The 18,252-nt window shown below is 42.6% G+C and overlaps 1 protein-coding gene across 1 annotated transcript in view; it reads right to left on the reverse strand.

Annotated features, from left to right (window-relative positions):
• The window catches only part of Rbfox1 (RNA binding fox-1 homolog 1), a 137,883-nt gene extending 119,903 nt beyond the window's left edge, over positions 1-17,980 (reverse strand). The window contains exons 1-3 of the mRNA XM_051168095.1: positions 17,883-17,980; positions 6,157-6,295; positions 4,723-4,866 (exon numbers count right to left, since the gene is read on the reverse strand). Of these exons, the coding sequence (XP_051024052.1) occupies positions 4,723-4,866; positions 6,157-6,295; positions 17,883-17,980 (381 nt within the window). The remainder of the gene's footprint in view (positions 1-4,722; positions 4,867-6,156; positions 6,296-17,882) is intronic.
• Positions 17,981-18,252: the final 272 nt, after the last annotated feature.

Below are 18,252 nucleotides of genomic sequence, written 5' to 3' on the forward strand. Positions count from 1 at the left end.
GCTTCATTCTAAACAGTCATAGGGGAGGGGAATAATGGGAAAATGGGAGGGAGGGAAGAATGGGAGGATACAAGGGATGGGATAACCATTGAGATGTAACAAGAATAAATTAATAATAATAATAATAAAATGTTTTCCTTTTTTCTACAATTTAATTACATATCTCCCTTTCATTTCCTCCTTCCAAACCATGTCCTACACCCTTCCCGACTCCCCCCTCAAATTCACGTTCCCTCTTTTTACTAATGGTTACTGCAGGTATAAATGTATATGTCTATACATCCGTATTTCTAAATACAACCTCCTCCATCCCTCCAGTGCTTCCGGTTTGTAGGCCTTCAGGGCTGACTGTTTGGGAATGGGCCATCAGTTGGTGTGCTCTTCCCTAGAGTTCTTCCTCAAGTGGTTTCAGGATAGAAAACAGAGGCACTGTGACACATCCGCCAAACGAGTTTACTATTCCCAAGGCCGTGTTTTATGGAGCATTGGACTAACGTGAAAGGTGCAAGAAAGTCCATCTGTACTGTATCCATAAAAAGGCATTATCCAAGTGTTTTTCACATACAAACAGTCATGTTTTGCTTTTAGGACAAATGACAGCTGTGATTAGATCGCTTTCCTATACACAGTGTCCTTATTTATCATGTATGTGTGTGTGTGTGTGTGTGTGTACTTCCATACTTCTGTGTGTGTACAGATGCATGTGCTTGTGCCAGTGCCCCTACATGTATATGTGTGGGCATGTGCATGTTTGTGGAAGCTAGACATCCACCTCACGAGTAGTTCACGTAACCTCCCTATATCTTGTCTCCTGATGCCTTGGAGGTTGCTAAGGGATACTAAGCTGGGTGGTCAGCAAGTCCCAGGGAGTTCTCCCGCTCTGCTTTCCAGTGCTGGGATTAAATGCACGGATCACAACTCCTGGGTTTTTTTTTAGTACATACGTAGTGAGGAGTGAACACAGCTCTCTGTATCTGCATGCCAATCACTTGACTGACTGAGCTATCACTCCAGCTCCTGGAGTACCTTAATTTTTCTAACAAAACCAAGAGGCTGTGACATCAAGGGCAGGCTACAAATTGTAGGCTGCCAACTGACCACAAAGTTTCTGAAAAACAACTCCTGAAAAAAAACACAGTACTTGTGATGCCATGGGTTGTACCTGGGGCCTGGAATGCGTTATGATCTACTCTCATCAAAAACCTAGAAATATTGAAAATTTAAACGTTAATCTATATTAAGTATCTTTTCACTCAAGAGTGATACATTGGAGTTAATTTGATTGTAGTCCACATGACTCTCTTGTGAGGTCAAGAATCCAAGTGTAGAACTCTGATATGGAAGGTACTGATGCTTCCCGTCAGGACTGTCTGTGAGCTACACACATAACACTTGGAGATAAGTAATGTCACAATCCTCTCCAAAGTCAAGGCAGTGAATTCCCCAGCTGATTCCCAAAAGATGTACTAAACAAAATGTACTTATTGAACACTCTCTAAATATAGGCAAGACAAGTTCAAAGAGGCCGTTGGATGCTAGCATCTCCACCATTTTGGAGGATAAGGCAGGAAGATGGAGAGTTTGGTTGCAGCCTTTGCTACACAGCAAGTTTGAAGCCAGTCTTTGCCGACGCAGTGATAGCTTGACTCCAAAGACAACAAAATAAAAACAGAACTAATGAAAGAGGTTAAACGTAGAAGAATGTAAGCATAAGTACTATCCACAGTGCCCACGCAGACCTCAAGAGGCACACAGCCAGGCCTGAGATCAATAACTTCTCAGCTCTCCCATGGAACCGTCTAGATAAAGCTCTGCCAACCCCGCTAGCACCCAGTCACTCACAGCACTATAGGTGCCTTGAAAGGGCTCTGGTTACTGCTTTGTATATTGTAGCAGGTAATTTCGCACCCAGGGAGTGAACCCACCACCTGAAGTATCAGCGTGAGGAGGGATGTGATATGAAGCAGGACTTAAGGTCAGCCTCAGGAGAAGTGACCCCCGACGAAGATGAAAGCGGAGGATGGGAAACTCCCGAGGCAGAGAAGTAACTCCAATGCTGGTCTCACTGGAGATGCACAGAAAGAAAACATGAGATGCCTATCAGAACCGTTAGGCTCGTGGCTGCTGTTCAGAGGGTGAGGAAAGTTCTGGCTCCTAGAGAAGCTGGGAGCTGCCAAGCTCTAGGCAATTAGAAAAAAAAAAGTGGGCACTTTGTGTCTTGTTAGGGCTTAGACATTGAGATTTCTGTGCTTCCTTTGAACAATAGAATCGAAAGGGGCAGGAGGCACAAGACTGTTGTCTTTTTCTCTGTAACTGTCCTCCTTTAGCCCTCAGCTCATGCAAGGAGACAGAGACAGAAGATAGCATGAAAAAGAAAGACATTGTCTCATGGCCGAAGGACTTCGAGTAGCTAACCGAGACTAAAACATGGTTGCTTACAGTAACTAAGATCTGAAAGAGGAAACTGTTGAATCCCCTAAACGCCACCATGGGGTGCCAAACAGACTGTCCCAGATGCCTCTCAGTATGATTCATGCTGCTAAATGTATCCTATTATAGAGTGGCTTTGTGACCACTGATGTTCATCTCAGGAAAATTCCATTTCTTTAAAATAGCAGTTGTAAAAACCAAAGAGGACTTCCACGTTACTGCAAGTAGTCCATGAATCCATATGGCCCAGTGATTTTTGTAGGTGAAACCCACACTACACAAAATCCACACGTACTCTTCAACGTCGACACGGATGTCGTTTGTGATAAGTAGAATTAATTTCAGTGTTCCTGAATGTATACCACACTCCCTTAATTGGCAGATGCTAAGGGTATATCTATCATCATATCAAATCAACATCTTGTTAGCTAGCTGCATAAAAAATTTGACTCAAAAGAAGAGGAAGAAGAAGAAAAATGGTGTTTTTGAAACAAATGGATTTTGATCTGGGTTCAAATACCAGGTAGCATGTCACATGACAATTTTTTTTCTCAAGGCCATCTGCCTTAACCCTAAAGGACAGAGAGATTCGGATATTAACACATGCAGCACCTCCTCTGTGTGGCTTCCAGCTGCGAGTATTTTGACTACATCTCTGACTTAGCCCTGTAGCCTCAGGTAAAGTTCAAGATAATCAAAAGGTCCCGGGAAGAAAATAGACCCTTAAGGGTAAGAAGCTGGAGTTGGCTGCCTTGCATGTCACCATGAAAGATTGGGAGAATGGTCATTAAGAGAATCCAGTTCAAAGCCAACATCACAGTGACACTTGATGAGTAAAGACAGACTGAATAGGAAGACATCCCCGTGGCTTGACAGGGCAAAGAGAATGTAATTCCTCCAGCTGCCCATCAGTCAAGCTGGGTCCCACTGCTTTGCACACACTTAACCTCGACTCCAACTTCCAATGCTTTGCACTTTTCAAAGTCATCTTTGACCTGAGAGTGCCCGAGGGTATCTTCCTTCTGCAAGAGTTAGAGGGCTTAACTCAAGGTTATTACCAAATGAGAGAGCGATAAAAGTGCAAGAGTTGACCTTTTCCTCTGAAATGTCAGGATTCAAGCCTGGGTATCTTAAATATTAGGATGCCTGCTCCGCTTTTGTGTCACATGCATACTTGATAAGCATCGTGTGTGGTAAAGAAATAAAAGGTCCAAGATCACCCCCCACCACAGATCATGGAGCCCCTGAGTAATGAACCAGGGCTTTCTGTTCATGCAGAGAATGTGAGCTTTGCTCACAATGGGACATCCGACCCGGCCTCTTCTTGCTGCTTTTGTCATATTTGCAGCTCTCCACAAACTCTTAGAGGAGTCTCCAAGCATCCTCACCTTTGTTCTGAGTCAAATGTTAAGGATGTAGTTCTTTGGTTGAATGCACAGATGCTTGCTACCACTACTGGGATGTCATGGAAATACAGGGTGACTGCATTTCAAAAACACAAAATGTTATCTGAGCCTTGTCAAAGCTTTGTCCTTGGGCACAGCTGAGACCAAATAAATGGTAAAGACTCCCTATCCCTGGGTGGATTGGTCAAACATCTTCCAGAAAAATAAGCAGGGTCAGGATGACCTGTGAGAATGCAAAGCCATCACTTATTCCCTCAGGGTGAGTGGTGGCTTCTGGCTAGCTCAGGTTCACCATGGTGTCTAGACCAGGCTGCCCTTTTGCTGCCATTAGTAGCATAGTAAATGCCTTTGAACCTTCATTTGGGAAACTGCACGCTGTACAAATCAAATCAGATTTAATAGCTGGAAGCTTTTGTTAGTGGTGGTGGTAGCTGATTTTGAAAACCAAGCTTCATATAGAACTAGCCATTCAATGTCGCTGCAGTACACAGTGCCTGGGAAAAATTGGAATGGAGTCACTACTCTTGGGTTGCTTTTCTAGCTAAACAGTCAAGGGATTCAACATGTGTTTTAGTTACAAAGCAAGGTCCAGGGCTGCTGGATTTGGGACCACCAATGGATCTTTTTATCAGTGGTTAATAGAGGTGTCTATTTTCTATTTGACAGTTAAGTTACTTGTTAGAAGATAACCAACTGGCAATGCAGAAACCCAAGAAGCATCACTAAAACAAGCAAATCTATCTTGCCTCCCTCAAGGAAGCTGGCCACTAAAGACCCAGGTATTAGATGCTAAAATGCCTTCATCCCAAAATAACAGGCCACCATAAAATGGTGAATCCCCAGAACTCCCACAAGGAGAGAAACTGAGGACAAAAACAGTACTTACACCAAACATTTGTCGGAGGTCTGGATCCCGGAACCGGAAGGGGATGTTGGACACATGCAGCCGCTTGGGCTGGGACTTGTTTTCTGTGTTTTCAGAAGGTTGTGTCTGGGGCTGGCCGTCGGTCGGTGCTGCATCATCTGTCTGCTAAAGGAACAAGAGGAAAGCAAAAAGGCTCTGAGTAGCTGTACGTACTCTATCCCAATGTCTTCTCCCTTCCCCTACAAGGCAAGACGACATCAGACAAAGCTTCCTGATCTCATTTATGTATTTATTTACTTAACATCAAAGAAGTTTGTTTGGAGCATCGACTGAGTGCCCAGCCATAGATCTGGGATTCTACACCAAGCAAAGCAGTCAAAAGTCTCTGGATACATTCAGTGTAACTCTCATGGGGCAAGGCATAATTAAAAAAAAAAAATTCACAAATAAATGTAGAGTTGCAAAGAGGAGATGAGAATTGTGGGAAAAATAAAGGAATCATGAGGGGCTGGGGGTTCAGGGGGATAGTGGAAAACACATCAGAAAGGGACTAAAGGTCATTAAAAATAAGAAGTGCATCCCTTAATGCTGCCCAGATCCCCATGCTACGCACATATAAGTACTAAGGCTCTACTGATAAAATATTAATAAATGTCAAAAATTTGCAAAGGTCCTTTGGTGGTTGCCATTCATCCGCTGAATCAGATGACTGACTCAACTTTTTCTTGCGGTCCTAACTTAGCTTCTTAATTGCATAAATCTGTGTTATCTGCTGCTACAGACCCCAAGGAGATCATTTACATTTCAAGGAATGAACATTAAGTAAAATATAAATGAGTTTGTTTGCATTTGTTACATTCTGAAATCTCAGTAGCCTCACCCAGGTAGTACCTGTGTTGGAAAAAAGCAAAAGCAGAAAGGTCGCATCTGTACAAAAGCTCTGCTGGCTCGTGCTAATGTAGACAATGTAAGGTTATTAGCACAGCCCATTATTTTCTTCTGCTCTCCTCCACTCAGAAATAAGCTAGGATTCTATGTTATTACACTGCTACCTACAATGTAGGCAAGAACTAAGAGGAAAGGCACATGAACTGGCCCCTTTGAGGACACTCTGTTTTTCTGTACTTTCTCTGCAATTAGCATATCCTTCCTGCAGGTGGCAGAAGACACTGTACACGTAAGTGTGTCTTTGAAACTACTGTGGTGGGGTCTTTGCCAAAGCTGAAATTCATGAGCAAAGAATCATCCTCATCTATTTATAAGCCTTTTAGGGGCATAGAATGAGGACAAAACTATCAGTGCAGGCAGCCAGGTGTAAAATAATAGAGGCTTGGAGGAGACAATCTTACACAGTGAAATGTAAAAGAAACACCGAAATAACAGGAGCATAATTAGCAATTTGCTCAACATTTCTCCTATGTACTAGAACATTCCACTTGCATACTCCTTCCTCACATAACTGAATTCCATGATGAAGTCAAGAGCTCCCAGTGCCTCGTGCACCATCCATTTAAACTGATTCGGCACCAGAAACTTTACCAGATGACTGCCAACTTTCCAGCGCAAGGTGACCCTGACAACCACGTTATTTTGCCTAAAACATGAAGAGAAAGATAATGTAGAAAGAGGTGGGAAACCAACACCAACTCTAATGCAGGCAGTTCTCTGTCGCGGAGCAGGCTGAGTGAACCCAAGTCACACTTGCCACTGAAGGTCCCAAACACACTGACTCTGGCATAGAAGAGAGTATAAGAATGGGGGGGGGGTGGAAACAGATTCTACGGCAAGGGGGTGCAAAGCCTGTATAAAGATAAAAAGACTTAAAGGGAAGCCCCCCCCCATTTTGGGTAGGCTGTGTGGAGTCAGGATGCATGGAGGATGAGCAAGAGGGGAGGTTTCAGTTGTAGGTAGAAGTTGTAGACCCCAAAGAGCCATGAAAATAAAAAGCAAGCAGCTGTTAGAAGCCACTGAAAGGGGACAGCAGGAGTGAGTTGTGGCCAGCATGCTAGTTACTCAGTGGCAATGTCGGCTAGGGAGGAGGTTGACTTGGTGAAGGCCTTCCTGCACAAGCATGAGGACTTCGGTCTGTGGCCCCAGAAGGCACAGAAAACAGGACATGGTAGTTCATGTCTGTCATCCCAGCATTCCTACAGTGAACTAGGAGGCAGATACAGGGGAATTCCTGAAAATGCACACCCAACTGGTTCTTGTACGTACAGCAATAATGAGAGACTCTCTGAAATCACGAGGAAGACATGAAACTTTCTTGCTTTCTGATCTCCACATGCACATCGTGGCACCATACTCACACACATATGCACACACACACACACACACACACACACACACACACACACACACACATATATACATGCACACATACACACACTCACACATACACGCATGCAAGCATACACACATACACACGTACACTGACATACATACTCTCTCTCACACACACACATACTTCCCTTCACACATATATGCATGCATACACACAAGCACCTACACAGGCATGCAGGAACACAGGTACACAATCATTATGAAACCTGAGACTCACACAGAGCAGGCACCATGTTTTGTCTTTTGTTTTACCCCAATAATAGCGCATCAGGTTTCACATCAATGGCAAAGAAGTGACATTTAAATCATGATGTTGGTACTTTGGCAAAAAGTAAGAAGTGTTAATGCCCCACCACAGACCCTTGGTTGGCATAAGCAATAACTAAGACCCCAAGTTTCTAGCCCATTCCCCCACCCTATTAGAAATTGCTATGTGAATAAAAAATTAAAATGAGCTTCTCTTCCTCCCAAGAAAAGGACTTAGAGTTGGATTTGTGCACAATTGCTGAATGGTTCAGTTTAATAAACCTAATTAGGAATTACAGAGATTATGATTAAACATATTAAATGATTAATAGCATTATGCTGCTCATGTAAAAATTAAAATTAATCATCTCTAGTCAAACAGGACTTTGGAGAAATCTTTGTGGTGTTTCTTTTGATAAAAACATACAACGCTCGATTAATCATTTTGTAGTGTACACATTTATACAAATATCCATAAATTGTTATGTAGACATACCTATGGCAGAATTAATTTTTACAGAAAGTATGTAAAATGAAAAGGAAATCCAAATTGTTTCTATTTTTATAGGTTTGTGGAAATGAGTGAAGAGGGGTGTCAACTTCTATAGGGTGGGAAAGAACAACAAACAAGGGAATTTTAAGGGGAGTGTGCCTGTGTCTGAGCTGATGAGCTGTGCAACAGACAGCGTTAGTCACTCCCAGCCGTATGTAATCCTACTGTGGCCAACTGGTAACATGGAGCAGGGCCTTTTACATCTCTGTGCCTACAGTTCACACATCTGTGTAAGCACAATTATGGTCCGTGGCCTGCAGGTTTAGGACAAGGACCAAAGTATAGGCACAAGAGGCAGAAACTTCAGAGCAAGGAACACCCATCGCTTATACTGAAGACAGCACTTGCTACTTCTTATTATGCCAAAATGGGCTTTTTGTATGTATATCTCTTGGAATTTTTAGAGAAAATGTCCCTGAAACAAACCTATGGTTTTTTTTTTTTTTTTTTTTTCTGACTGATAGCATTTGGATGTGTTATATGCAGGCTTGGTGAGTAACCCTTGACATTTTGGGAGTGTGCAGCATCTATAACAGGTGGTGCCCCTTGGAAGGAAGTGAGGTCACCGAGGGTACTAGATCTCAACCTGTTCTTCCTTTTCTTTTCTAGGCAGCTACCAGTGAGAGAAGAGCCCTTCTATGTACATCTCCACAATTCACGGTGCTCCACTAACCACAGTCCAAAAGAAGCTCTGCGGCCAATAGCAAAAGTACACCTCCCTACTCTATCACTTGGCTTTCTGTCACAACAGCTGAAGGCTGACCAACACAGTCTCTCATCAGATCACCACAAGTTTAGTGCCTTAAAATACTAGAACTTTTTCATACCATAGAACCAAGGTGTCTACAGGACCAGGATCCTTTTTTCTTTGCCTCTTCTAGCTTCGGTTTCTGGGCATTTCTTGGCTTGGGGCATCATGCTCTCCTCTGCTTCTATGACATGGCCATCTTCCCTTGGTGCCTCACTCGAATCGACCACAGTTTATAGACACTAGTCATTAGACTTAGAGCCTATTCTAAATAAAGATGACTTGAGGTCATTGATTTCTTTTCATCTGCAAAGACCCCTTTCCTCACACAAGGCCTCAACCATTTTTGGTCTCTGTCACAATTGACAGAGGTTTTACCAAGGGAGAATTGTTTTAGAGGCTGGCATTCAGCCAATGACAATTACTTCAAAAAATACAAAACCAGATGTGCATAGTCAATTAGTAGCTATTTTCCGGGAATGACGATATTATTTTTTAGTCACATTGGTGGGGTTTCGGAAACTTTCAAAAGAGCTAGCCTCCACCAAGGGACAAAAGGAGAGTGTTCTAGCCTGAGCAGAGAAGGGACAAGAACCTCCTCATGATCAGGGCAGGTTGGCCGCCCTCCCCTTATGGACTTGGGTATAGATGTAGATGCTTGACTCCTTCTGCAAGGGTGAGAAGAAGCCCTTTACCAGTTTCTAGAAAGGTCATCAACATTGTACAATTTAGTCTGAAAATGAATAGAATGATAATTATTCACCTGCTGTGGGCTTTTCAGAATGAGACAATAATGGTGAAGCCCTATTTAGAAAGAGGAAATATTACACCAATCATGGCAGTCACCAACAGCACTCATCTCAGCTCTGGCCTGGTTCTCTGGCCCATGGACATACGTAGTTCTGAGAGGCATCCTTCTAATCACACAGAAAGACCCACAGACCCTATGAATTGGAGGTCCATTAACCCCCAGAGGCAGGTCTCTAAGAAGCACTTGGCAGAAGTTTTGAGCAAGCGCATTAAGACCCACCACACCGGGTTCAGTGCTGGCCTTCGGTGATACAACCTTATCAGGAGGCAGGCTATTGGCTGAAGAATTTTTCTTAATAAACAAACTCCCCAGGTATTGGCACAGGTTATAAATGTTAAGAAAACACCACCGGCACTTTAATCTCCTGAAGATCACTTAGTGTTTCCACAAAGACCTTAATAAAGAACCGTGGGGCTCCCTTCGCTGTAATCGTTCCTAATTCAATGAATAGCTCTGAGAAACCCACAGCTAATCCTAGTGAAATTGGATTTTGATATCGACCAATCCAGGGATGACTGTTTGAGAGAATACACATAGAAATTGGCTCCTTTCAGAGTCTGTCCCTGCCCCAGTGTTATATCAGTAGGTTACTTAGACAATGTAGAGTCAACATCCCCATCGCCTCCTTAGGGTTACTAAGGAACTGGGTGTAGAAGTGTCTGGGAAGGGCTATTTGCAAATAGACGTCCAAGTTAAAAACCACTTCCATCATGTGCTAGTCCAGTTCCTTAAGTCATTCTGAACCTGAGATTCTCCAGATACAGACTAGCCCAGGAGACTTTGTCTGTGGCTCATGACTGCTACAGATAAGTTCAAACTGAACATGGGAGAGTAAAGGATGGTAGATGTAAACCTACAAGAGAAGTTAGAATTCAGAGAAAATGGAGTTCTTTATTGCAGCCGCCAGCGAAGGAGAGGGACTGTGCGATGATTAGAAAGCAAGAAAGAACCAAGCTATATTTGGCAGGAATTAAAAATACATGGATGCATAACCCAGCCCTAGATATAGCTCAAGGGTGCTGAGGAAGCATGCTTGGGCAGCCCTGAACAAAAATAAAGTAAAATGAAACATGAATAGCAGATGTAATTTTATAACGTCTGGAAGTCACATGTTTTTAAGAGTGAAATGAAATATGAAATCAATTTTAAGCATATATTAATTTTTAACTCTATTTAACAAGCATAGTCCTGTGATACATCATTAGTGCAAAGGGCACATTAAGTATTTTTTTTTTTTTTTTGCTGAAGTCTTTGACACTTCTTGTATACTTTATGCTTATGGGTCCTAATCTTAGCAAGGCACATTGATCTCTCAATGAAAATCCTTGATCTATATTTAAGCTTCAAAAAAAGATGACAGTTGAACATCCAGCTTTTCCACTTACGGTTCAAAAATTCCCAATGATTGAATCAAGGATCACTTCTTCTGTTTAAGATAAAGTTGAATTAAGTAAAAATCCTTGTTCCATTGGCCATAGTAGGATACTTTAACAAGCTCAAAGGTGACAGGAGGAAGATCCCTTAATGTTGTTCTAAGACCTAGATCCTGTGAAAACTTGCTTTATGGGACAAAGAAGTGTGAATTGCATAGACAGAATTGAAGTCACTTATCACCTGACCATGAACTTGATTTTCTCAGATTCATGGGGAGACCAGTACAAATACCAAAATCCTTTCAAAGGTCTTTAGAAGTAGGAGACACTTGATGAGATGTGGGAAGAAATCCACCAGCCATTTTGGGTCTGGTGATGAGATGATGGAGGAAGGACAGGAGATCAAGAATTAATGTAATGGAAAATGTAAAGGCTCTAGAAAGAAACGCCATCCCCATGGCTGAAGTTCACTAGAGTCAGTATTTGCTGCAAAGAAAGCTTAATGTCACCATTGCCTATGCAACAAAGCAAGGGAATATGGCATGTCCAGTATTCCAGACATTTCCAACAGAAATATGAAGGAATCATGGGAGACAAAGTGGAGAAAGATGAAGAGAGAGGGAGGAAGATGTTTCCCCAGGGCAAGAATGGGGCAGCGCTCTACAACGGGGAACAAGACTAAGTCACGTCAGCCTGGAGAGATGGCTCAGTGGTTAAGAATGCCACCTGCTCTTCCAAAGGTCCTGAGTTCAATTCCCAGCAACCACATGGTGGTTCACAACCATCTATAATGAGATTTGATGCCCTCTTCTGGCCTATAGTGTGCATGCAGGCAGAACATTGTATACACAATAAATAAATAAATATGTATTTTTTTAAAGACTAAGTCACGTCCAGATTAGCGCTTCAGGTGGTGATGAAACGTGTGCAGGGATACACAGAGGTATGGGCTCCTATGAGTTTGATGAGTATTCTTAAAACAGGTTGCTTAGACACCATAGAGTCGGCATGTCTGCCGTCTTTTAAAGAATGAAGACTGAGGTTAGTGTCCATCACATAAATAGCCTGTGTCTTCTGAGCCTATGTCATCTGTGGCTCTTGTGGGGATCATGACTACTGTTATCTGTTACTATTTCTGTCATCCCATAAATATCTGTGTATTAATGCACTTCTGTACTCTTGAACACACTGAGGCTACACACCCATTAGTAGGGTGTCTGTGGTGGGGACGGGGATGCACATATCTATCTCAATATTTCAAACAGAATTTCAGAACATTTCCAAGCTACCTAGAAGGTACACAGATGCAAGGTATAATAGTGACAGAGGAAGGCCACTTGCTTTTGTCCTGCCCAGACTGAGACAAATGGTCACTAGCTATCAATGCTGTGTTAGATGCTCCCTTCCAGTGTTGGGTTATAAGAAAATGTAGAAATACCTAAAAGCGATTGAGGGAATTGGAAACTCTGCTCAGATACCATGAACTGGGGACCATAAAAAGAGGTGTTCATGCCTCACCTCATGGAACTTGAGGTTAGAAGAACTTGAAAATGTGAAACTCAGAAGAGTGAGGGTGGCTTACAAAGGCAGGGCGCAACAGGGGATCTGACTCTGTACACTGGATTGCTTTTGCCCTGTCACAAGCTCCCAAGGGGAAGGGGAAGGTTGTTGTGGAAAGTTAAAGACAAGACAGAGGACAACCACAAAACATATACAAAGGAATAAAGACCCACTGCAGTTCTCATGTCTGTGCTTGGGATCAGTGCTGGTTTGGGATGAGAGCTCTGCTAACGTACTTGACTGCTGAGTCTGTAGCACATCCAGACTGCTTCAGTCACCTCCTGGGAGTCTTGGGAGTCCTCTTGAGCTCTTATTAGTCATAATTATTTTTAGCTTTCTTAAGAAAAAAATGCTCCTTTCCTTTTCCTTTTTACTTTAAAAAACAGATCTATTTATTTTCGTAAATATTGAAATTTTGCCTGAATTTATATCTGTAGGAAGGTGCCAGATCCTTTAAAATTGGAGTTACAGATAATTGCGAGATGCCATATGGGTGCTAGGAATTGAACCTAGGTCCTCTGGAAGAACTGCCAGAGCTCTTAACCACTAAGCCATCTCTTCAGCTGCTTCTTTTTGACTTTTAAAGATTTATTTCATTATTTCTTTATGTGTTTGTGAGTGAGTCTATATGTGGAAAGGGACATGCACACAGGTATATAAGGAATAGAGGAAGGGACCAGATCCCCTGGAGCAGGAATTATAGGTGATTGGGTACTGACTAAGATGGATGCTGGAAACCAAATCCCAGTCTTCTGAGGGAGCAGCAAGCATTCTTGACTGCCGAGTCATTGTTCCAGGCCCCAGTCTGGAGCTTAATTATTAAGCCAGCCTTGTAGACATGAGCATCTTCAATGCAAGTGTCCTATCTAATATTTAACATAGTTTTGAATCCCTTTTCCAGGCATATAGCAGGACTTCAGTATGTCTTTCCTGAGTCCTTCCAGTCTGTCTGTTTAACTCTCTGTCTCTGTATGCACATGTTTCCTGACTTCTACCTTCACAGCATGAAAACCTAACACCCTCAAGACGACATGAATAGCTCTTGGTCCCCCCCCCCAGCAGATTAGTGAACACACAGCATCTTTTCTCTCATGCCAGTTTTCTCCCCTCTCTGTATAACACTCTTCACACTAATAAACAAAATGTGCACTTCTGAATAGCTCCTGCTTCTCTCACTCTTTCACCAATCAAGTTGCTTCTTAGAAAAGGAGAAACTTCTGAGAGTCTCGGAGGCATGATTTGATTAAGTTGACAATATCATTTGAGCAATGGTCGAGTGCCCAATGCGATATATTTTGGACCAAATTGATTTGTGTAACAAACACTTGCTTTGTCTCTTCTAGCGGCCTGAATAGCGGATCTTGATTTAGCTCGTGATGCTAGGTGTCTGGTGAATTTACACAGTCCGTGGTTGCTCTTTCTGCAGAGTGGAGCAAGGCCAGAGCATAGGCTGGCATAATTCAATACATTGTGCTATAAACTCGAAAAATAATATCACACAGCTCTGCAATATACCTATTTGATTTGATTTGTAAACCTGATAAAAAAGCAATTGGAAAAAGTTCAGGGGGAAAATATATATGCTCTAAGCAAAACTGTAACCATATTGAATGAGTACAAAGAACCAAGGATGGGAGGAGAAAAGGCTTAGAAAAATCACGCATATCCAATCAACTTCCTATCTGGCATTAGACAATGTTGGAATCCCCCATGTAAAGTGGGAAAAGGCTGTAAAAAGTTATTTTCCATTAAAGTTAATCACACAGCTTTGGATATAGTTAATGCCTCATTTTGAGTTCGACAGGGCCTGTTCTGCACCTGGATAAGGCAGGCTTAAGGAACACATCACATTTCTCCCAGCTCAAATGAATCCAATGCCTACCTCATATGATGGGGTTCCTCAGAAAAAAGGGCAGGAAGCCCCGAGAGGGACTGACTCCAGATTCCTTTGCTCTTTTCATCCTTTGGAAATGGATGTACATGAGAGGCATCAGGGGCTATATCAGCCATCTCTGGCTGCTGAGACAAAATGTCACCAACCAGGCACAATATGATCTTCTGTCTCCTTGTTTGGGGAAGCTGGACCTGTAGCACCAAGGCGCATAGTTCGATGCCTTCTTGTTGTACTTTCACAGGTCAAGGGAAAATAGCTTTATTCGCCCTCTTTTCTTAGGAAAGCATTAATTCCAGCCTGGGGGATCTACACTAATGACCCCGTTTAATCTAATTACTTCCCCCAAATCTAATCTCCAAAATATCATCACATCAGGGCTATGGACCTCAGTGTAAGGTCAGAGGGGAAGCAGAGTAACACAGCTGAGGGAAACTCACAAACTCTTGGAGATAGGAAAGCATGCTTCTAGGGGGACAAGGGACAAGGTCCCCTCATAGAAGCAATCAATCATTCAAGATGTATCTATTGAGAACATGGAACTGATGAGGCAGCACTGCTTATCAGAAGCAAGAGTGACAGCGGCAGGAGACCATATTAAAAATGATTCTTTCCGACTCTCTGAATTCTAAAGCTCAGGCTTTTCATGCCGTACACAAACAGTTAAGGATGACTGCTGCTAGAAGCTATACTAAATTATTTTGTGCTTATGACAGCTCTGGCCTTGACTGCTGACATCCATAGCACAGTGTCTGATATTGGGCTGCTTTTCAGTGGCCTCTGTGTCAATGCAAACTACTCCCACACCTAACTGAAGGCATACCATTCGCCACAGAATCTTGCTTCTGTTTTCTGGAATCCTAAAGACAAGCCTTTGAGTTTGCTAGATCATCCAGTTGCAGATAAAAGAGCCAGGAGATTCCTCCAGGCCTGTACATCTGGCCCCCTCAGTAGTGACTCCCTTGCAGCTATCTCCCCAAACCCCAGCTTGCCTTCCATCCTCCCGAGGGACTCAAAAATCCAAACTACCTCAAACCTCTATTTAAAACGAAAATTAATGTTTTTTATAAAAATATTGAATTCTCAATTGCACCCATCTCAAAGATTTCCCCTTAATGTATTATGCAAGATTTAAATGAACCAAATGTTAATTCTATGCATTATGGTAATTTTCTAGGACTGAGAAAGCTGCCAAAAGCACAATTCAGTTATAGAACCTGGAGATGAGTTTAAAAATGGAACTGACCTTAGTGAAGATCCAGGGTTTTCCTGACTAATTGTCTCTCGTTCTTTTACAAATGATTCAAAGGAGCATGGTTCTAAGAGCTTTGTTCTAAAACTGCCCCACCGCTAATATACATCATAGAGTGTGGATACTACGTTTGGGAGGCACAATAGGTTTGTTCCCATAAATAAGGCAAGAATCCTGCCATGTAAAGTACACATTTCTGCAAAGCAACATGATTTGGCTTGATTTTCAAGCTGCAAATTTCCATTTCTCAGGGCTTACTTCCTCTGCACTGCAGTATGAGGCAGAGCCAGTGCACTGCATGTTGCAAAACAGATGTGTTCAGAGACTGTCATGACATAAACATGTTTGCACTTCCTCTCCAGGGTGTTCTTCAGCCTCAAGGTAAATAGCTTTGCTCTGTGGGTCATTCTGTAACAGATACACACTAATGCAGCCATCAGCGATATGTAGAGAAATGAACTGTGATCCAGGCTGCTTTCCAATAAAGCTTTATTTATAAAAATCAAACACTGGACTAGATTTGTACTGTCCGTCATAGCTCTCTGTGTTCTGGGTCTATAATACTGCACATGTTTATAATTTAAATGGTACCTGTTGGTTTTATTATCAATGTTCAGTATCGCTTAGTGTGAGGATGAAAAGATATTCTCTCAGTCCTTGAGGAATCTCTTATTCTATAGAGTAGAATAATAATAAGCCATGTAACTAAGAAGAAGAATGCACAACAGTTGGAGGACTTTGGAAAGACAATTCAGCCAGAGGAGATGATGGAAGAATTCTTCAGGAAAGTATTTTTTTATTTAGGTACTCAGTCATCATGTGCGCACTGAAGCCCAGACAAACCTTTGGTGCTATGAAGGACTAGGTTCTTCCATGTGTGATGGCATGTTGCCTATAATACCAGCATTTGTGATGCTGAGGATGGCACAGTAGTGTAAACTGAAAGCCAACGGGGCTTAGATAATAAGTTCCAGGCCATTCTGGACTACAGTGTAAGGCCCTGTCATAAAGACAAGAAATAAAGGTGCTGCAACTCCTATTCTAGGAGGTCTGATGCCTCTGGCCTTTGATGACACCTGCACTCATGCACAGATGCATAATTAAAAATAAATCTAAAAAAGAACAGAAGGAAAAGAAGAGGAGGAGCAAGTGGAAAGGGAGAAAGATGAGGAGAAGCAGAGAGGATGAGGAAGAAAAAAAAAGAGAAAGAAGAGACAGAACAGAAGAAAGATGATGAAGAAAAGAGAAACATCTACTGTCCCTGTTGTCTTCCATCATCTGTTTACACCATCCATGCCTTTAGTGAGAAGATGGGAAGTGGTAAGATCTGAGCACTAAGCATGGTGCTAAGTGATTATGAGCAAGCCTTTCTGTAAGTGACCTTCATTTCCAATGAAAAGCCTCGGGGAATAACAATATCTGCCCTCTCACATCAAAGATAAAGGAGTGAAATTTTGCTTTAGAGCACATTTTGGCAGTTTCAAGGTGCTCCTGCATCTATAGCTGATGGTTTCTATTTTACTGAGGTTTCTGATGACATAGGAGGGCAACAACATGGCAGCATGCCTGACATCAAATGGGTTTTCTGGAGAGCATGCTTGAATTCAAGCCTACCTCATATCAGTTCCTCACCATGTCATGTTGGGACAGAATCTATCTTCCACATGATGAATCAATATCATGGATTATTGTCAAGACCCAATGACTCAAGGGTAGAGACCACTGGATGACAGGAAACCCTTGGTAGGTGGTCACTGGTCACCTTAGGTGTGACGTGGAAATTTCGGTCTAGATGGAGAGGTTTTCCTACAGCTGGCCACCTGTGAAGGGATTGGCCTGGGCTGCATCAGTCTATGGATGTGCATAGTCTGCCAAACCTGTGTCACCTGGAAAAGCTGGCTGGAAAAGGCCAATCCCTAGTCTCTACCCTCAAGCTAGCCATGGGTCCAAGGAGAGAAGATTACATCATGTCCCCAGGACTTGTGGTGAGAATTAGCTGGGACAGGGTTCATGCAGATGCGCAAAGACCCGACTTCCATCCCCTGCATGACATAAATCTGATGTGGTGATATGCACTTACCTATCAACCCTGCAATGGGGAGGTACAGGCAAGCAGCCCAAAAGCCCAAGGCCGATTTTAGCTATATAGCAAGTGTAAAGCCAATTTGGGCTACATGAGGCTCTACACAATAAATAAATAAACAAATACACAAATAAAGAAATAAATAAGACAATTATGAAATCCTTCTGTCCTTCTGAGTGGTGTGTATCTATATTTCAAAAACCAATCCTTTGTACTCTAGGCCAGTAATGATGTCATTTTATTTGTCTGGACTTGTAAACGTATTGTGATTAGGTCCTCTGATTCCCAGGCATTTGCCTAAGGAGCTTTATTTAGTTCTACCCGTTGTGTTGTCTACTTTTTTCATCTGTGTTGACAAAAAGCCACTTCAGGAAGAAAGCATTTATTCTGGCTTGCAGTGTGTGAGTGCAATCCGCCATGGTGGCCAAGGTACAGGGGCAGAGGGCACCATTGTGGCAGGAATATGGGTCCCTCTGCCTCTTCTCATTTCATCAACATAGGCTGCAGTGAGGGGATGGAAGTAGGGCTGGGCTGTCAACTACACAGACCTCTTCCATGCAACCCATTCCTCCAGCAATGCTCCACTTCCCAGAGGTTCTACAAACTCCCAAAACTGCATCAGCAGATGGGACCAAATGCTCAAGCATATGAGCCTGTGTGGGAAGTCTTGGTTCCCTGTCATAACAACTTT

This window comes from Acomys russatus, chromosome 25, assembly GCF_903995435.1.
Source record: "Acomys russatus chromosome 25, mAcoRus1.1, whole genome shotgun sequence".
Taxonomy (NCBI): domain Eukaryota; kingdom Metazoa; phylum Chordata; class Mammalia; order Rodentia; family Muridae; genus Acomys; species Acomys russatus.